This window comes from Plectropomus leopardus, chromosome 2 (genome assembly GCF_026936395.1).
Source record: "Plectropomus leopardus strain MGB_pleo_1.0 chromosome 2, ASM2693639v1, whole genome shotgun sequence".
Lineage (NCBI taxonomy): Eukaryota > Metazoa > Chordata > Actinopteri > Perciformes > Serranidae > Plectropomus > Plectropomus leopardus.
In genome coordinates, this window is record NC_142177.1 from 26,194,643 (window position 1) to 26,217,049 (window position 22,407).

Here is a 22,407-nt window from a genome sequence, read left to right on the forward strand (position 1 = left end):
TAGCATGTCATTTGACACGTTATATTACGACTTTTAAAAAAGTCGTAACATAGCATGCCATTTGACACGTTATACTAAGACTTTTTTTAAAAAAAGTCTTAGTATAGCATGTCATTTGACACGTTAAACTAAGACTTTTAAAAAAGTCGTAATATAGCATGCCATTTCACATGTTATACCAAGACTTATACCAGAGCAGCAAGATACAGGTCAACACAGTCAGATCGTGGTTTAAAAGCACTTTATTGTTCATCAAGGCTACTTTACGTACAAAAAAGGTGGCCTGCCAAAACCTTTTTAGTAGGAGACACAGAGCCACAAATTGACTTTTGTTTTCTTGATACATTTTTTTTTCTTTTTACATTTCAGAGTATTACTACCACTAGGTACATGCTACTTCAACTTCAGAAAGGACCTGGAAAATGTGGTACAGTCAGAGTACAAACCAATTTCTCTGATTTATCTGTTCAATTTTCATGTTTACTTGATCACAGATGCAAAATGGCTGCCACTGATGTGAACAGCGACATCGGATACAAGGGTGACATCCCCAAAGCTCATTTGCTGGTCAAATCTCTGCCTCAGTGACTGGTTAAGGAGATGACGCAGATAAACTTTAGCACAAAATGGGTACAAAAATGCTGTATGAGTTTCATCAATTCAGTGACTAAACTTAAGTGTTTTGATTTCAGTGCAGTTCAACCAATCCGATGGTTTTACTTACATCTCAGTTCATAGAATTTGTTTTCCTTACAAACAGCAGACGGATTTTTAACTTCCTTCTAGCCCATGACTAATATAGATCTTTACTTTAAGTTTAATGGAAATTAGTGGCAGGACTCACTGGGCTAGTGGCAAAATAATTATGTTCCATGAATGCAAAACTTGGGGGGCCTCTAAAACAACAACCTTTCAGTTCTTATGTCTCAGAAGTCACAAGATAGAACACAAGTAAAGTGATTGCAGAACATTGGGGACCACTGGAAGTAGCGATTGTCACCAACACACTAGTGGCTTATTATGGTTTCATACGTTTACTGTGTTCCTGCACTTGAACCTTTACTCTAACAAGACAAACTCTATAAACAAAAAAGATCAACTTTTTTCACAAAAAAAGAAAATGCAATGATTACAATATAAGGACAGGGAAAAACAACAATTAAATAGCTACATATCATTAACAAATTAATTGTTCCTCAAAAAATACCTACGATTTTTTTCTCTGTACATTCGTTACGCACAGCGTAATGATGGTCTTATAGTTACCTATTATAAAAAAGTATTTTATTAAGTGATTTTCCTACAGTGTGTAGGGAGTGTGTGCCGAAGCAGACAGAGAGCCTCCTACCTACAGGGTGGTAGTGAAATGATAATGAGAAAGAATAATAATAGACAAACAAAATCCTCTGTACATTGAGCCCTTTTCCCTCGTGTTTTCTAGCATGTTGCTTGCTACAACAAATCTTAATCAGGGTCAGCTGAATGTGTGGGTGGGGACAGGGGGTGGGGGGTCACCACTGTGAGACTTTCAGTGGCAGCTGAATGTCTCCTGGCTCACAGGACGTACTTACAGAAGCTCAGCTCCTGAAGCTTCGCCCTCATCCCGAACCTGCCTACTAAAAAAAATTACCATCCAAACCACTCAGGTCACAGAAAGCACATTTACACTGAGAGTACTTATTTGTTTGGGATATTGATTCACTGGCATTTGTCTTCTGATTAAAAATTTTGTGTATGTGAAGATTCTAGAACTTTCACCATCGGTTCTGAGTCTGTCGCGTCTGTTCAGCTGAGGATGGAATGTGTGGACATTCTAGAACACACAGATGTCCCGTGAGAGCTCCAGTTAGAGAACTAATGGATGTTCTCATCATACTTGATAAAAATGACAGAAACCAAACAAATGTGAACCTGATAACCTTTTAACTTCAGCTCTGAAACACAAAATGAAACCGTACTTTTGAAACAGAGTGACTCATAACTGTCCACCATTACAGTTCTAGACTCTGAATGTCCCAAAAGGTGTTTTATGTATTTATGGCATAAATGCTTGTTCATTTATCATATGATATGAACTCATTACCAATCTGCTTCATGCAGTGAAAAAAGAAAAAAAATCAGACACTTGTAATTCTATTAAAGACAAAAAAAACACTGGCAGGGAACTCTGGGACAGTTGGCCCTGACTGGTTCTTAGCTCTGTGTTAATGTGGAGATACTGAGTGTGTATGAGGCCTGTACAAAGTTCCCTATAGGAGGAATGTATGCCACCTTGGCGCAGGCTCTTTAACAGAGTAAAATTCATTTTCTCAGACAGCAGCAGTCTAGCTTTACTGCATAAAATCACAATGATGTTCAGAAAAGAAAGCACTGAAGTACAAAAACAAAAGTCTGGACACCAAGTGGAGACAAAAAAAGTCAACGTATGAAGGTTGAGAGCCATAAATTTAAATAACCACCTGCAAGTGTTGCTGCTGCTGTTTTGTTTGCGGCAATCTTCCTGCAAGGTTATACACAGCTCTTAAGCCTCGACAAAATTTTTGAGAGCCGTCATCACTAGTTCTTACTATATGTAAAACCTTGTTTCTCAAAAGCATCATGGCATACTAGGCTGTGTACTTTTGGGGCACAAAGGCTGGTCATTGTGGTGATTTTAATGGACAGCCAAATACACTCATAAGAATAAAACCAATTTGAGATGCTTTTTAGGAAAACAAAGCCTTGTTGACTAATTTATGCCGACTTGGTGTCTCAGTTCGCTCATGCTGAAGGTTGTAGCATCCTGTACCACTGATGGATCAACATCTTAAGAAAAGTTTTACGGACTGCGTATCCCAAAGCCAGCTCAAAATTTTAAACATCTCTGCTCGACCGTGGGAATGAGCCAACCAATTCCTGTGCTGAGACGGTTTTGAGAAACGCAGCCCTCATCGTTACACAGAGCCTGTCCGGAGGCTGTCCCACTATAGATGTTTGTTAGCATACTGATATTAATGGAAAACAAAAGCACAAAATTGCAATAATAACAATAAAAATAATATGGAGTACGACTGACCCAGCAGTGAGTGTATAGTGTCTATGTCTGTTACTGACAACGAAAGAAGTAACAACTAACGTCCGAATGAAAAAGGCTAATAGTAGTTAAGATTGAAATGCTTAAAAACATTAATAGATACCAGCTATTAAAAACAAAACAAAGAAAAAAACATGCATGTGTAAAAGCATTAGTTTACCCTTCAAACCTTGTAGAAATCTATCAAACCACAGTGTGTAGGAGAGGGAGGGGTTGCAGGGTGTAAGCCAAATATAATTCCAACACCCGTGTTCAAAGAGATACAAAAACAAAGGTGTGTTTGAAGAGATCTGAATAATCTTCTCTCCCCCGGTCAAGAAACCAGACTTCTTTTTTTTTTTTTTACAACCACAAAGTGACATGCAGCATCATCTATCCCCTCGTTGCTGTCAGCACTTGAGCCTGTTAAACACAGCAAAGCACATTATTCAGCAAATCACGACCTGCAACATGCTGCAGGTCGTACAGCTGTGTTCTTTAGGCCCTGATCTGCTCTCAAACAGGCTGTGATGTCCATCAACACCACAGTGGGCTGATTTGATAACCTGACTGTGCTTGTAAAATGAATTCTAACAGTTTGGCGCTGTTTAGGGTTGCCAGAGGTGGCAATACAAGCAACCTTTTTTTCGCCCACCTAACAGCTGTACTAACCAACATGCAGTGATCTGACAAAATGTACTTTATACTGGAACACACGGGCCCAATCCCATTACTTATTTTTACCTCTACCCCTCATTTTCGAGACCCTTTGCCCCTCAGAACAGAGTTTCAAGTGGTAGAGGTTGAAATCGTCCCCCATGAAACTGTAGTCTGTGATGCTGCGCTGATGTTAATACTGCTACAGGAAGCCTTTTGCTGTTGTCAGAACACCAGAATTTCTTCACCACTAAAGTTTCATGCAATCAATTAATTAATCAAACAAGTCATGGAATAAAAAAACAGAACATTGCTTCATTACCAGCCACTGGCTGTGCTCAGTGGAATAATGTTAGCAACCCCTGCTCCTATCTTGCCTGATATTACAGGAGCAGTAACAAGAGCAGCGATTTTGCTGCTGGAGTTTCGTTAAATTTCAGGCGCCATATGCCTTTAGAAGGGGGAATGCAACATGGAAATATGTCAAAATGCAGAGCTGTCATACAGCATTAATAATATAATATTAGCTAGCTAGCTACCAAGATACCGGTAGATTAGCGATTTCTTTTTCTAAGCTTGTTATAATGAAAAGGACCATAATAGACTGAATCTAACATAATATGGAGTTCTCTGTCATTAATTTAATAAAGAGAATACACTGTGGTGTTTTTTGGTGCTTTCCATTTGGAGAGCCATGTAGCCCTAACAATTTGCCCTACCTCTCTGTCCCAACAAGAATCGGGTAACTCTACATAAACACGCAAAACAACAGGGCAAGAGCTAAGTGGTTGGGGCAAGGTGTGTATTGGGATTGGACCTTGGTATCCAAATTCTTGTTACTTTGCATATCTCTAACACTTTATACTGCCCAGTCCCACTGGTGTGCATTTTCCATTTCTCCAAAATGCATTCAAACACTAATGCGTAAGTATTTTTTTTTTTGTCAGGGCCAGGATGAAATTATGTCCGGGTAGATTTTAAAAAACAGTAAATGGGATCAAATAGAGTTTCCAACAAAAGATGAATTATACCAGACTGCGCCAAAACCAGCTCTATCAGTCCCAGTGTGTGCAGTGCCAGATTACAATATTGACATACCAACCTTCACCCTCTACGGCAGTAGTGCAAATCAGACCAAGTCGATCACCTAAGTATACACATACAGTGACAAAAACCCCAAAACACGAACACAGGAGCGAGAGGGAGAGAGAAGGAAGGTGAGAAGAGATGAAAACAGAGGGAGATCGCAAGATGGCTTTTTGATGTTTTGTTTTCGAGGCGGGCGTTGATAAGCATCAGTGTCTGAGGTTTCTTTGGTAGCACAGTCAGGTGGTTTGTGATGATTTTCTCCAAAGTGTTTCTCACTTATTTCTTCTTTCAAATGTTGGGCATCTCATAACGCAAAAGCAGAACACAAAACTACTGTTAAAGAAACAAACAACAACAAAAAAAGAAGAAAATTAATAATTAAAATGCCACCTTTCCTCTCTCTCTTTATGTACATATAACTACAGACACTTGCTCAGCTCCAAGCTTGACATGCAGGGATGATGAATGATTGGAAGGAGCAGCTTGATGCTCCAGTCAAGTCCCAAAGTCGAACCCTCATCACTCGTTACGGATTATTCTCTGGTAATACCGTACCAGAGGGCAAAAATACGGCCACATTGTTATTGCTTGATTGATCCTCTATGAGTGCATAGAGAGAGAGAGCAGGCTCGAGGGTTTTAGATGTTCTGAGCAGACCAGCAGGCAGGCATTCCCTCTGGGATGCTGATGACAGAGCAAAGTGACAAGGGCTTGGGTGTTGGAGCCGGGATGGTAGGGAGGACTGGGGAAAAATCCCTCGTGTACTCCTCCTACTTCAGGAGACCACAGACGGGGAGTGGTTGTGATTGACCATGTGACTGTCGGGGGAGGAGTTTGGGCTGCTGCTGGAGGACGAGGGGCTCCCCTTATTTTTGATCTGCAGCCAGGTCTCGCCCAGTGCCTTGGCAAAGTGGTCGTCCACTGAGCCTGTGATGGACACAGAGTTGGTGGCGGTGGGCTCCGGCTCCTTGTAGTTCTTCCCCAGACTGCGGCGGAAGTGCTCCTCGATCACAGGGTCGCAAGCTGTATTGGCTAGGACAGGCAGGATAGGAGAAGGCAGATTTTAGTTGCCATAATGAAAACAGAAACTTCTCTAAAATTGAATTCTATAAAGTTCAGCGGCCAATTTATTGCCTAGCATCAGTTTAAACATTGGTAATGTGCATTTTAGGTCAGTGGAAAAATACTAACTCCAACATCTACTTCACTTTTTCATTGCAGTTTTTTCTATATTAAATCACTGTTTTAAATTTCACTGTTGACCTCAATGAGATCATAGGGATTTCACTAGGGTCATAAAAATGGCCACAGTTAAGTTATCAACCCACAGAAAACATGACCCACACTCACAGATGGGCCGAATAAAACAGACATATGTTTGGCTGAGGCCTCAAGTGACTTTTCCAGTACAGTGATAACAGAAAAGGTAGTAAATAAGGCATGTTGATGCCTCTGAGACTCACTGACAGAAAACTGGGACGTTTCTTTTTTCACTGGTTGTATAAGTCAGTCTGAACGTGGAGAGTATGAGCGGTTGTGTTTTCTCTGGAGGGTGATTTGCAGTCACAGAGAGGTTTCCCACAAACTGCACTGTGTGGGAAACTCATTTTCCAAAATTATATCCACTTTTTGGAACAATGTGTCCAGTAAAGGTTACTTGGTAACGACTGATATCAATTAAATTTTGATATGTTCATCCATCACTGCTGCATCTACCATAAAGCTAAGTCCTGAAAAATATAAATATACTAGAATAAATTAAATATACTTTTATATAGAGAATTACAGATATCACAAAACCAATAATTAGGTACCAAATCTTTGCAAAAATTCTGAAAATGTGAGGATACTAAATTTTCCCCAGTATAGTAGATAAACCGGGGATGTAATTCCTCGGAACCTGAAAGGGCAGTATATAATTTTTGTAAAATTTGGGGTTATACATGAGTATATTTCCCTGCCCACAAAATCTCATGAACCCACATATACTAGCACTTTGTGTTTGAGGCAAATCATTAAGAATTAATAACATTATATCATATAAATGTAAATGCTTTTAACAGAGAAGTGTATGTTTAAGTAAATAGGGCTTACTGTTTTGTTTTTTGCAGTTATTGGTATTGACTACTAACTTTCTGGTATCATGACATGCCTATAGAGAACTAGAATACATCTTGTCTGACTGTCTGTCCACCTTTATGTTTGAGAGTCCATCTGGAAGCACTCCCATCAAAACACTCACTGTTGATTCTTCTGTAGTTGTTGGTGAGGCTTGCACAGCCATTGTGGGACACTGGACAGTGAGACAGGTTGCAGTTGCGGTTGTTGGCCGGGGCGCATGTGATCACTGAAGGACGATTCTGAAACACAAAAACACAAATTCCACATTTAGAGATCAGCAAACACAACATGAGCAATTGTGTTAAGAGTGGGCTCAAGAATAACTAGAAAAAAAGTTAACAGATTTACAAAAAGAGGGAAATATTCAAGTACAGAGGGTGGACTTTAAGGAGGTTTGATGTTTGAGGGAGAGCGAATGATTCAGTGACCACCAGGGTTTTAAAACATTTTTGGCCAACAAGTCAAATAGGAAATTTATACTCCCCACCAACCAAGGAGCCTGGCTAATGAAAGCACATAAGTCACATCATGTGGGGGACCTACCAGAGTTGAGGTTTTACCCAACAATTTGCAAAAGATGCAGAACTAAAGAAACAGGATGTGCATATTACCTGCTGGCGTTCCACGGCGCTGACTGTGTGCGGCACTGTGGCCATAGCTGCTGTGCTGCTGCGTGCAGACTCCACCATGTTGTTTTTGGTGAGTGCAAGTGGCTGGTCCATGCCAGCTAAGCTGGCCAGGTGGTGATGGTGGTGGTGGGCATGGCTGTACAGGTGGTTGCTGTGGACTCCCAGAGCGCTGGGCACCACTACGCGCTCAATGGGGCTCCGGCTGCGGTCCTTGGGGATGGGAGAGCTGCGGTAGTCTCCGTTAGGTTTCCTGGGGAACAGAGAAACAGGGAGAAGTATATTATTTTATTTGTATTTATTTAAGGGGTGAAGTCCAGTGGTGTTATACTGACTATGAATCCAGTAATAAGACATATTGGATCCATTTTGATTTAGCTTAACTAGACATGGGCACCAAGGTATACCAGTGTATTTAGAAATGCTGATGGTGTGATTTTTAGTAGCATTAAATATATGGACCCTCAGCTTTCTATTAACTTTATATGAGGACATTTTGCACGCACTGTGCATCACATGCCCTGGAGGTTACACCTGGGCCACACTGCATGCGTGAGCAGTTGGGGAGCCGTACAATGATACAGTCATAATCCATATATCCCGGTGATAGATATTGCCCAAGCCTACTTCCAGCAGTTTTAAGTAAGAAATGAAAATTCCAGTTTTGCCAAAAAGATAACATGTTTGCTATTTAGCTAAACGACAACCCCATCATATTTTGTGTTGTGCTCTTAACTGCTGTAAAAGAGGGGATATGATAGGATATTTGGAGCTTGCACAAATCTTTGCATTTTACTGACATGCCACCTGATCTTAAGTTGTTCAAAACCCAAACGCTGGTGTGAGGGATGAGCTCAAAAGAAAGACAAGAAAAGACTAGTGGCAGATGGTGTGTTGAAGTAAGAAAATGGAAAGGGGAAAAAAAGATGAGCAGTGGAGAGACGAATAAAGACAGCACGATATAAAGGGGCTCAGAGAGATGAGATGAGGGAGAAAAGAGGGAAGATAAACAAAAGAGCAATTGTAAATGGGGCTCTCTGTCAAACACTGCAGGACCAGCAGAAGCTATTAATACTGACCTTACACACACACATTCATACACACACTCTTGCTTCTTAGATTGCTCGAGGGCTTGATAAGACCGTTTTGTACAAGCACATGCTCACACACACTCACTGTCTCTTTGCTGTTAAGTGTAGGAAATAGGAAGAAACACTTTCCTAACTATATCCAACATGGATGGACTCCAAACTTATCCCTGCACAGAGCGGCTACCAGGCACAAAGTTCAAAGATCTAAAGTGGTTTCCTCAGTTAAGTGAATCAACTTTTATGTCTTCAGAGATCCTGAAGTCGGCAGCACGCACTGCTGTCCGATTGGAAAATCCTGCAGTGCTAATGCAGCATACACATGAGCCGAGGAGCTGTCCCTCTGAATCTAAACATTTGATTTAAACTGCTAAAGTTATTGTTGATATTCCTTTTGTGTGTTTGTTACACTTCTTTTCTGCTTCACACCATCCTCCCTTGCAACAATTAGCTGAATACTAAAGGTGAAAGAAGGTAGTCTGAAACACATTTTTCAAATGAAATAAAATGACTTGCTACCGCTAAGAAATCCCTTAGTCCTCCCCGAACTCTGAGCTCATATTTTAATCATTAAAAAAACAGCAATAAGGATAAGGGATTCAAGTCACGACAGTTTGACACAACACAGATTTCGGCCTCCCTTTTCCCTCCCAGCTCTGACGGTAATGACTTTGAAATGTTTGATATGTGTTGAAGTGGTGGTGCCTGATACTGTGCACACTTGCTTGCAGTTTAACAGGTAGCAATTATGTTGCTCAGTGCGTCAAATGTGGTCTTTGTATGTGTGTGTGTGTGTGTGTGTGTGTTTGTGTGTTCAACTGTGTATTACACCCTTGCTGCAGCTCCACTCCCCTCCTACAATTTGAGACCGAGTTACAAGGAGCAAGATTTACTGTACTCCCCTCTCGCTATCTCCTTTTTTCCTCTCCAACTCCAAACACACATGACACACACAAACACCAAATACACATTCATTCACAAATTAAAACACTCTCTCTGACTTCTTTCTTAACTCGCATGTACACTATATACAGACACTGAAGCCTGGACACAACATTTACTATAGACTTCGGACCGATGGTGTAATGTAATGAAGAAATAATACTTTGTTACAGTGCTGCCATATTTTTTGGGAGTATCTGTACTTGACTCCACTCCATTTTCTAAATAATAGGTTTACTTTTAATCCACTGCATTTACCCTAAACAACTTAGTTACTTACTACAAAATAGGGGATACGGGAGGAAGGGTTGGATGGATAACTGAAGGAATGGGAGAAAAGGAAAAACTGAATTTTGGTAGATAGTTTGTTAAATCCTTTTAACTGTAAAAAAAAAAAAAAAGCATTATTTTGTCTGTACACTATTAAAGAAATAAACAGCTTGCTTTTTAATAACAGCATTTACTAATACTTTTACTTTCAATACTTAAGTACATTTAACTTCGTAATATCACATTGATAGTTTAGAACTGTAAATATCAGATACCTTAAGACTGATACTCAAGTAATTTTCCAGTGGGTGACTTTAACTTCTACCAAAGTAATTTTCTGGTTAGACATCTGTTCTTTTACTCAGGTATGGCTTTCAGGTACTTCATCCACCACTGGTCTGACAGAGTACTACATGAAATTCCCTCTTTATTCTTCACCATGTGGAGGCATTTTTCCAGAAAAAAAGTCTGAATGAGAACACACTACAGACACAGAATGCAAAAGCTGCAGCAGCCCTTTAAGGTTTGTTTGGATGCAAAACAACAAGTTCAGGCAAACAGTTGTAGATCCATGTGACCAGGCAACCTGACTGCTGGGTCAAGCATCTGGAGCCCACAGCAGCGTCCTCCACAAATAAATAGTCTCAACAGAATACAGAGAGGGAGAGAGGAAGAGCCGAGGAGGAGGGGGGGCTGCATGTGAATGGTCTGGACCTCTACTATAAGAAAGAGTGAGGTCGGTAGTTTCCTTCGTTTGTGCCGAGAGCTTACATTAGCAGAAACCCCCCTCTTTCTTTTTTCCGTCTTTGTCTTTCTTTCTCTTTTTTTCCCCCCTCACAATCGGCAGCTAACTTCCTGAGGGTTAAAGAGGGAGAGACTTGGCAGCGCTTTTATAAACCCTGGCCGACGGCTTACCAACAAGCTTTTATGTTTTCCCCTCGTGGCATCAGTTTTCTGTTATAAAATAGTCAAAAAATAACTGCATTGTGGAGTTCATCACAAAAATATCAAGTCATAATAATCACAAAGTGTGCTCAAGTGAGTATATTGTTTATATTATTTCTCCAGAGAACATCAACTTTTAATCAAATGCTACAAACCAAGGCCCTCCTGTATAACTCTGTTATCTTCGAATAAAAACAATCAGCAGATTAGCTCAGAGGCAAACAGATAATAAAGCTCTCCGTCTCTCATCCACCCACCCCCAGCAGCTGGGTCTTGACTTAGGTTGTGGAAGTTGTTCCAAACTTTAATCACTGCCAAAGAGCAGGCAAGCCACATCCTCACACAAGAGGGGCTGTCGCAGGAGCCAGTGAACGGGATCAACAAATCCAACCAATGAATGGCGTGGCTGTCGAATACACCGCCGCCCCCGCCTTCCCCTCGCCTGATTGCCCACCAAACCCGGGACCACATTTCATGCCAGGGATCAGGCATTCAAAACCCACCCTGTGTCTTTGTCTCTCTTACTCACCTCTCAATTACCGTTATGGTCGCAGCTGGGGGTAGAGGGAGAGGACGCAAAGGGCGGATGACAAGGGGGACACATAAGACATGGGTTTGGGGGTGGTAACAAGGGCTAGAGCTGAAGGGAGAGAGCTTCCAGGTCTGGGGCTAGAGGAGAGGATGAGAGCTAAAAGCGGAGGAGAGAAGAGGGAGAAGGGGACAGCCTTTGTAAAGTAGAGAACTCTGGGACTTGGCAACTACAAGAGGTATAAGGAGACAAGCTGAATTTTAAAAAGCATGGAGACAGGGGAAGAGGTTGGGGACACAACTTGATCTTATTTCACAATAAATGTTCTCTAGGTAACTTATTATTCTTGAATCAAACATCAATATAAGATAATATTACACAGCAGTGGAGGGGACAGAGAGAAGCTCAGATCTAACAATGCATGTTTAGATATGAAAGAAAGCACTCAATTATACAAAAAAACAAAACAAACCTGTCCCTGTAGATTTTACCAGCAGTGACTAAATGCCACTACTCATTTACTTCTTTCTATATATAAAGACAGCCTGTAGTTTACAGGCACTTCGTAATCATCATCATTTTGTGTCATCACTGACAGCTGTTGGGCTGCTCAGCAGTCATTTCGACATCTTTAAAAAGCAGAGCATCAGACTGTCAGGAGAAAGTACTGTACATGAATTCTGCTTTTTTGGTCCCATTGTGGTGTTTTTGAGGGATAAATTTACACACTCAGAATAAAGCATCTAAAATAAAACAGAGGGCAGTAAATATAGTTCACTTGGAATAAAAAGAGAGTGTCTGATGTGAAGTGAAGATTTTAATTATAATGGTGGTCCCTTAAAATTCTAAAAATTGATCAGCAACAGTACTGTGTTTCTACAATGTTTATAAAAGCTGGTTACAGATGGGTTGAGTCTTGATGGATTTTAGGGTGTAGGATAGATTCTGGCTTAAATGATGTGAACTTTTTGGAGTGTGAGGTTCAACTGCAGATAAATATTATATCTGAGCCAGCGTTTCCATACTAAATTTTGAAACTTTTTTCTTCATGACACTTTCCTTGTTTACCTGGTAAAACAAGGGGTGTATTTTTTTTGTTTGTTTCGGACATATGTCAACTAGGGGTTTCACAATTTCGATTCCAGATCAAAAATTGACTGAAATGATGATTTCAATCATCAAATAAAGGCAAGAATGGTGATGCTGCCAGATACTATGTAGCTCATATTTTCAAAGATTTTAAAAAAAGAAAAGATAGTTCTTAATAAAATCAATAATTTGTTGATCTTTACCGATCAGTTCTCTATGATTTATCATAGCCTTTAGTGCTGAAAAAACTTTTAAATCAATAATTGAATCAAATTGTGACCTTAAAATCTAAAGTCTACACAGATCGTTTGGTGAAACATGAAAAATATAGTTTCAACACTTATCAGAAGATTCTAACCTTAAATCTTACCTTAATATATATATTTTTTATAGTACTACACTACTAAAACAGCATGCCAGAGAGTATTTTGTATTTTTCATACATTGTGTAGCAGCACTATGCTGTTTGAAATTATATGTACAAGAAGTGGAGAGGGGTGATACTTATTCTCAGGATGACTTCTTTTCCGGTTCGTTTTTGAAAATAAAAACTGTGTGACTGACGTCAGAGCGGACATCTTGACACGATAAAAACAAAGAGCAGATATCTATTTGATTCTACTTAACTAGAGCCTGGCTTATGTGTAGCCTGACATTAGTGGTAGTCACTGTGGTGGGCATTCACTGGAAGATCCCTTAATTTAAAACCCAGAGAGTCCAACCCTCAATACATAAATGATATAGCCATATATCCTGAACAATATTACACCACTCACATCTGTCATTAAGTACAGCCTTTTAAGTTACCATTCACATGACACCCTGTCTTCAAGTCAACCTCAAGTTAGAGATCACAACTGTGATCATGTGTTCGAATGACTTAAAAAGAAAAAAAAACACCTGTAAAATCTGAAAACTTGTAATTTGTTCTTGCTGGCTTAACGAGCAGCTTTGTATGAGCTAACTTGCCTAATTATCACAATGAAAAGCTAAATAAAGTAAATATAAAAATATATACAAAATACTTAAAATATGGTTTAGTTTCCAGCTTTAGCTCTATTGTAGATTGCCAATTTGGTGAGTTGGTTTTATTTTACTTAGAGGCAAAGATACAGGAGCTATAAAAGTTCTACGCCTTTTCTCACAATTGTGCTCTAAAGTCTTCAGAGAAAACCTCACTATAAATCTTTGGTCGGGCAGAGGTTCATATCCTACTCCTTTAAGAAATAAATAAAGAACAAGAACACAGAGAGAGAGAGAGAGAGAGAGAGAGAGAGAGAGAGAGAGAGAGAGAGAGAGATACACACAGGAAACATCTGGGAAGAATCAGGGCATAGAGAGAAGAAGACGAAAAAAAGAAAAAGAGCAGAGGAGGATGAAGGCTCAACCACAGGTTACAACCAGGCCCAAACTCTGCGAGGTCTGCTCAAACCCACAAAATGGAGATATATATATATATATATATATATATATATATATATATATATATACATATACACACACACACACATCAACACAAGTACACACAGAGCCACAGGGCCTACCCAGGCTATGTATATAAAGTATACAAACATCTCAATACAGTTTACTCTGCTCAGTCCAAGTTTTAGTAGCAAGACTGAGCGGAAGTTAGCAATAATATTTGTATCCTTTAAAATAGAAAAGTCAAAACCCAGAGGAAACAGATGTCCTTTACAGACTTGCTATAAATCACATAATCGTCCTTGACATACAACATGCAATATGCAATATTGAACATTACATAGAATTAATCAAAATGCCATGTTAAATCATGTATTATGACTAATATCTAAAGCAAGTAAGATAAACTTTCACACAATTTCCAGACATTTCTTTACACGGCCATTTTAAATCTGTCAGATTTCCACTCGCATAGCAACGCTGATAAAAATCAAGCATATATTCGACAGTTAGCTGGCTGCAGAGAAAGAGAACTGAAGAAAACCCTTTGATATCAAAGCTGGGACACATCGGATATGGGAACAACCACAACAAGAAGGCAAAGAAAACAACATGAGAGCACACACACACACACACACACACACACACACACACACACACACACACACACACAGAGAGAGAGAGAGAAAAAAAACCACATGCTCTCCCTCCTTTTCTCACAAGCTCCACACACTACATAAATAGTCCAGTCCCATGTAAAACAAGAGGGTAACAATGACTTCACCTGGCTTGGCCACGCTCAACCTTTCTTTCTCACACACTGACTCCTCCTCTTTCTTATTTTCTCCCCATTTGGCCTATGGGGAAACTTCCATGAGAACAACTTACCAATGAAGTTCCCAGTAGAAAGCAGCTGCAGTTTATGTATGCTACAGCATTTATTGCAGCAGATTGACCAAATTGGATTTTGCCTTTAGCTCCTATATTTACAGAATTACCTTTCAGAACTGCATGTGAAAAAGATTACGCACTACAGTAAAAAACACTTGGCTTGATCTCTGAATCAGTCCATGTGTACAACTTTTTCAGCGAGTCAGATAATGAAGTGAAAAGAAACTGCAATTCAGCCTGATTATTTGGATAAAAAGCATGACCTGGCTCTGAGCAATGACTACCAGACATTGTTTGCGCAAAGTCTTAGATAACACCAGCTTGTTAGGTTCATCAAAATCTGACTTAATTATGCATTAATGGAAATTTACTGAAAAAAACAAGTAACAATATTGACAAAGCAAACGATGTGGTTACAATAAAAGACATTATTTTTTTCATATTTGTCTAAGGAAATCAACAAACCGAGTACCCAGCGAGTCACATGTAACCAGGGTACTGCAAATGCACTTTTCCTGCAACCATATTCTACAGTTAAAAGCCTAAACAAAACCTTTCTCTGTAACTGCCTTTTATTCTTGAGGAGGAATGAAACAGCTGAGCGAGAGGACTTTTATACTGGCGGGTCTACAACTGCAGAGTGGCAGGCGGGCGAGCAGGCAGCAGCAAGCTTCCAGCCCGCAGGCTCCAGTGGACAGGATAAGGCTTCTTTGTTCAAGACTCCTCCTACTCCTCAGAGAAAATGAGAAAGTAGCCCCTGCTGCCTGACAAGGAGTCCTCTCACCACACACACACACACACACAAAGATGATCACAGATGGGCAAGCACACATGCATGTATGGACGGTACACATGATGACACATGTGCACGCATACCTGCACAGACACATGCAGGCCACAACCGCATATCAGACCGCCACTTGGACAGCCAGTGTTTTTAATCAGACTGTTACATGTCGAAGTTACCGTGCTATAAACTTGACTGTATTGCAGTAGTGACTTCACTATTAAAGACATAGACAGATGAGAAAATCCACTCACAGCCACATTCTTAAATACACAGGCTGATGATATCAGCAAAATCCACTAATAAAACATGCCTGTAACTACTAGGGACATAATGCTTCGCGAGGCAGTTAAAAAATTGATAAATATGTGAGATTCAAATCGGTGAGATGAAAAATGAACTGCAATACTCTTACGTGTTCAACATTCTACGTCATGTCCGAGACTAGAGACAGCTTGCCAACGTAAGTAAGACAAAGCGCAGGCTCCACAACAGGCGATATTGAAATAGAAGATGCATCCTCCAGTTTCAAATTGGAAGTGTGGTGGCATTTGAGCTTCCTTAAGTCAGAAATTAATAAAGGCCAGAAGATAACAAAAGACAAAAACAGTCTGCAAATATTGCAAGAGGGTGTTGAACTACACAAGTAACCACCTAACTCAATGCAACATGTGAGCCGGCATCATCGAGAGGAGCTCCGGTCAGCCCCGCCTACGCACGTTGCTGCTTGATGATAATTACATGGCCAAAATACAACGACAAGCGCATTTGCAAGCCTGCTTGCCCAAATGAGTACAAGAGCTTACCCTCTGCTTTCCTCTGTAGCAAAAGCATACCTTTCCACACCAGCCACCTCTGTCCCACGTGAAAGGGTTTTTTTTTTAAACAGCAGGGGAAATTGTGAATGTCCAGAGATGCATTCATTGCATAGTTTGTGTTTTGCATTTATACCCTACCTCAGAAATAAAAAGGGATTCTTTAATTTGATATAGAAGAGAGATGCATTATTTTGTATAATTTCTGTTTGAAATTATTAATAGAAAATGTTTCTGTCATATTTTTTCTGTAATCTCATTTTGTATTTAAGAAAAATCGTAACAAAATCGTATTGTGAACCCAGTATCGTGAAATGTATCTAATTTTGAGTTGAGTTGAGTTTCTGTCTCTAACCCTGGCCTGTGCCTCCTATAGCCCCGCCTCAAGTCTAAGGTGTCAGGTGTCATGTGTCTGTGTGTACATTCCCCTAAAATATGATTTAACATACAGACAAAACTACAAGCAACTTGACAAAAACCCACATTATTGGGCTACTGATATAGTCAGCACAAAGAAAACCCACCATTCAAGCAAAATAGAGAGAAAGCTTTTTTTTTTCAAAAACGGGGCAGAATGAGCACAAAAGCTCCTAAACACGCAGAACAGTCAACATTGAGCAGAGCAATCAGTGCAGACAAAAAAACAAGTGACACAGACAGATGTAGCCAGCAAAATCCAACAGCTAGAATGGTGTCAGATAACCATCTCTGGACATTTGAACTGAGTGTGTGTGCTTGTACATGTCTGTGTGTGTGCAATGAGGGGTTGCAGGGGTTCATTTTCTGGTTTTCTGTCTTGCTTTTTCCCAAGAATCAAGTCCATCATTTTCAAATTAAACCTAATCACTGTTCCTACAACTGACAGATGAGTTAAACGAAGCAGAAAGCTCAGGGATGTTAAATAAAGACGAGTTGACGGTAAAGTACCCTACAATGTTTTCTATAGAGGCTGTTTTTACTCGCTATTTTTAGCTTGACTTTTCCTGCAACAACAACCCATCATTCTCCACTTTAGCGTAATCACTGTTCTTTGGATGGGCATAGCAGTTCAAACGAGGAGGGAAACTTTTCGGAGGTTGACTCTGACTGCAGGTTTCAACAAGTCACTTAGCAGTTACCTTCACCAGGGAAAGAATGGCCTCAGAGAAAACCTCAAATTAAATGACTAAAAATATAAAATACATTTAGGATGGCCCCGAGGCAAATGGGTTCTTTAAAAAAATTATATCTTGATGAGGATTTGGAGAAAACTGTGGATTTAACTTCAAGTTGCTGCAAGTCAACCAGCAATTGACTTTTCTTGGGTAGAGATTAACCTAGAGCACCTAGAGTCGAAACACTTCAAGGTCATAATTAAAATGAAGATTAAATAAAGGGATTATGGCTTATCACAGGCTACTTCTAGGAAATAATCATGGTACAATAAGCAGTCTGAAAAGTCTTAAACATCAGACTTTTTTAGATCAGGTTTACTCTCACAGAACCTAATTATAACGCCACAAAATGGTTGCATTTAAAAGCTGTGGCAAAGAGTTGCGACACGAACTGAAAGCTGATATGACAATAAGTCCTATTGTACTTTTTCAGACCGACTTACAAAATAAATTCCAACTCGTGACTCACAAGTAGGAGCATTTGCTTATCAATGTATGCAGATGTTAACCACAGAGTGCATGAGTAAAACTATCTTGCAGTGAGTGGAAAAACAACTGAGACAACAGAATAAAACACCAAGTGGGAAGATGGATTTACCGCCTGGTTAAAGAGTATAATGTTAATTCTCCCACCACTGACAGAACCATAACAAGATGACTCTGCACAAATGTCAAGACACACAAGCTAATCCTTTGTTATGTGAGCCCAGACGGTCACAAGATGAAGGAACAAAGACCCTTCCCCCCGTGCAACTAGAACTCTTGATTCAAAAGCTGTAGATTTCCTGCCTGTAACAGAAGCTGCATCAAAATACCCCCCACCTCCCCCCGCATCACACAGGGAAGTGAATGTATACAAATTTTGTCATAGTGACACTCACCAGGTAAAAACTCTTAAATAACAGGAATCTCTCAGATTTACTGCACATTTATTTATCATCTGTATGCAATGTTGTCAAGTGTTGGGAACATGCTGAACATAGAGATAATTTTTGTAGTGAGGTGAATTATACAGCAGGAGTGATCCTAAACATTTGCTGTGTCTCTGTCTTTTGCAATTCATTGTAATTGCTATGAATACAAGCTGACTGCAGCTGCAACCCTTCCCGAGCCACATTAAAAGTCTAAATGTGGTAAGTGTTTGACACTCTAAAGAATTTGTTGAGTGTTCCTTCAACAGTGACTTTAATTCAGCTCTTCGCTTAATGTGCAGCAAGTGTTTGTGCAAGTGTGCACAAATGACAATACTGCATGTGCATTCACACATGCATGTGTGTGTTTGCACATGCTTAACCACATAAATACACTGCCAGTAACTGTGCTCTACTCTTAATCCCAGGGCTTCCAGTATACCCAGCATATCATGTACTATGTTCCATTGTGTCACCTCACAGCCATGTTGACTGACAAACATAACAGCGATGAAACAAGTGACAGAAAAACAACAGCTGTCGTTATTAATTGATAATATTACTTGTATTTTCAGCAACAGAACATATTGAAGAATTAGCACGCATGCAGAACTGCACAGCTCTACCTAACACCTCCTTGACTGCCTCTGCAATAAATAGCAATGGCTGGAGTCCCATGACTGACTCAGTCAAACCGAGAACGAGAGAGGGGGGGGGGCACTCTGACTCCATTGCCCCTGGCCCCAGTACTCCTTTAACACCAATCAGCACTGCAGAATCTCTGCAATCTCTGGAAGTGGGAATGTGGGAACGCTGGAGATGTGAGTAATCTTTCTGTTGTGCAGTCCCTGTTTCCAAGCTTCCAGAGATCTGCGGCTATAAGGAGAACACTGTGGAGCCAGCTAAACCTGGCGTAGCACCCTGGAGTCCATACTGGGACTTCTGAGAAAGACCGCCTGTGTACAGCTTCTGCAAGCAAGGAGCCCGCAAACACGTGGCCAACAGAAACACTGGCATACACGAATAGAAAAAGGACTTCCTTGAAAAACAGTGAGTTTTGTATGAATGTGAAGTGTGTATGAGAGACACACAGAAAAGAGAAAGGTGAAGTGATAGAAAACTTCTGATCCATATTTTCACGAGCACCTCAGGAAATGAGCATCCAGAGAGGGATACAATTTCAAGGTCTTCTTTACACATTTCATTAGAAAGTGTCTAAGTGCCTGTTAACTTCTCAGTGTGTGTACTCACAGCTGTGTAGCAAACAGTCGGCTCATCTTTGCCACATGCTCGTTGTCATCCATGTCACTGTCCCCCTGGTCCCCACTCAGCTTCCTCTTGGTGGGGCTGATGGGAGGAGGACCTGTCCGGTGGTTGGAGATGGAGGAGGAAGATGAGGAGGACGACGACGAAGAGGAGGATGAGGAGGAAGAGGATGAGGACAGAGACAGGGACTGGAGTCTGGGGTCACCCCTCAAAGCTGCTTCACCTGAGGAGGAAAGGAGATAAAGAGACAAAAAGAGTTCTTAGTGATGTTGAACCTCTATTTTGAGAGGATTGATAATATAAACCTCAATTTGAGGGGGAGATCAGATAAACTCCGCCTACACACAAACTCTGAAAGAGAAAAAGAAGATGAAACAATACCAAATTTAATGTATAGGACCAGTGCAATAAAAATGTGTTTTTATACAATTTCAATATCCCTAAAGTTTGCAGAACAACAGTTGATTATACTTCTTCTAATTTCAAACTGACTGTCAGAATAATCTGACACTTGTGCCATTTCTGTCAACTACAATTCAAGCAGGGTGTTAGAGCAGGGATGTGAATTATGGTACTTAGTCAAAATGATGGTATTTGCAAGTACAACTGTTTTATTGCCACTTAAAACAAGGTGACCATAAAAACTACTTCACAACAGTGTTACTATACATGTCATGTTCCAGCTCAAACTTTAGATTTTGTTGACTTATACAGTTTGCTGAGTGAGGTACAAACTTCTGGCTCAGGCAGAGGAGTATCTGGTCAGGAATGTTTTGGAAGAAATAGTTGTGGATGGGTTCTGCGTATGTTTGTGTGCGTGTGTGGTGTGAACTATTTCTCTATGCGAGTCTGACTCTCTCTCTGCGAATCGCCAGTCTTGTCCTCTTACAGGAGGCCTACAGAGGCGTCAGTGAGTGGGAGTAAGAGAATCAGGAAAACTACCACTGGCTCTGTCTCAGCACGGGGACTTTCCACTGCTTCGGCCTCATGTATCTGTCTGACTTTCCCAAACAAAACACAAAGCTCAGACTAAAACTCCCATCCTACGTGCAGCTTTCTCCATAACTACTTCTATACTCTAACAAAAAACATTTAGTTACTAACACTATCCCTTGCAATTTAATACCAATTGTTTAGTCTTGTTTCAATTCAAACAATTATTATTGCAAAAAATGTTAAACTCAGTGCTGATAAAGGTCATGGAGAGCTATTTAACATCATGGGCTGAATCATTAAACAGTATTGTTTTAAATGTCTGAATTAAGGATGTCAGATGTGGTTAACTTTGCTTTTTTGATAGCCAGACATCATTAACCAGTAACTAACTGTTTCCTTTTTAAGAAGCTTAAGAAGCAAGCTTTTTGAAGCATTATCCATGTTAAGGTGGTGAAATTTTAAGAGATGTAAGTTGTATTTTCTGTTGGCTTTGCTGACAGACAGGCAGCTTGCTGTATTACCCATTGCTCATTTTGCAGTCTTTACTGGTAAAACTAGCTGCTGTGCACTGCGCTCGGCAGGGCAGAAGCCAATGGCGCTGCACTCAGCAATAACTGCTGGTAATGCCAAAACACTGCGGCCACCCTCTGGTGTTCTCCTGTTTACCTCAGTGAGTAAGCAGCTTTTAAGTTGCAAATCCCCTAGCATTGTTAACTGTGTTAGCACCATAGCCAACACTGATAACAAAGTTAACCATGCTAAAGGTGTTTGCCGCTTAAAATTAAGCCACTTAATCAATGGGGCAACCTGAGTGGAGACCAGTGCAGCGAGTGTCCACAATGTTTCTGCAGCAACGCCACCATCAGTCCTGATGGTGTTAACAGTGGTGTTGGCTCAAGCTGTCGGCTGAGTTCTTCTGGAACGTACTTTGTGTTTTGCAAAGTTGGACTTAATCTACTACAGCCAGGAAGAGCTTGTGACACTTGGCCAATTTGCAGTGCTTAGCTTGAGAATCATTTTGTGTAGCCAGCTTAGCTAGTTAGCCAGCAAGTCAACACTATCGCTATCACACTGATCTTTCACTAGGAAGTCATCGCCGAATGAGCAGCAATCGATTAGAGGTTGACCGTTGACATCCCCAGTTTGAATGTTATTCTGCTCAGTTTACAAATTACAAGATTTACGACCAAAACAGGAAGTCATAGGTAAACCAAGGGCACGAAGTAGTAATCAGCCTGCAGGAAATTGCTCATTTATAAAGAAATTGTACTGATTCTGGGTATCTATAAATAAACAGTTTTGATTTTTAAATATTACGACAGAAATAAGATTTTACACACACACACACACACTCAAAAAAAAAAATCAATAATGTGGATGCAATTTGCACTTTAAATACAATTTTCAGCATAATACTGCACTGTTTGTTCACTGCAAATGTTATCGGAGCTGTTTTAATCACTGCAGTAAGTTTCCTGTAAACTACAGTGAACATTGTTCTTTTTGAGGAGTGACTTCTGGATGCATGAGGCCATATAATCATGGTGAAGACCAGTTTAAACCGATCTGAAACACACACAAACAAACACACACTGAAAAGGCTTTGTACTGTAATAAAATGCGTGCTCTATTCCTCCACTGCTCCTGCATGTATGTTTAGTTTTAGCATGGCCTCCCAAACAACACAGCAGCTCCTCCTACTTCTCTCTCTCTCACTCTGGCATGTTCCTGCTCACCCCACTGTGTACCATGGCAACAAGGGTGACATCATTGTTTTTGGCAGGACAGAGGGATGGCAAAAAAAGAAGGAGACTGTG

The 22,407-nt window shown here is 40.4% G+C and overlaps 1 protein-coding gene across 2 annotated transcripts in view; it reads right to left on the reverse strand.

The window, feature by feature from the left end:
• Positions 1-224: 224 nt before the first annotated feature.
• vgll4b (vestigial-like family member 4b) overlaps positions 225-22,407 on the reverse strand; it is a 52,144-nt gene continuing 29,961 nt past the window's right edge. For both annotated transcript variants that reach the window (XM_042506372.2, XM_042506363.2), the window contains 4 exons: positions 19,640-19,877; positions 7,531-7,798; positions 7,041-7,158; positions 225-5,830 (listed from right to left, as the gene is read on the reverse strand). In XM_042506372.2, coding sequence (XP_042362306.1) covers positions 5,574-5,830; positions 7,041-7,158; positions 7,531-7,798; positions 19,640-19,877 — 881 coding nt within the window. In that variant the 3' untranslated portion in view covers positions 225-5,573. The remainder of the gene's footprint in view (positions 5,831-7,040; positions 7,159-7,530; positions 7,799-19,639; positions 19,878-22,407) is intronic.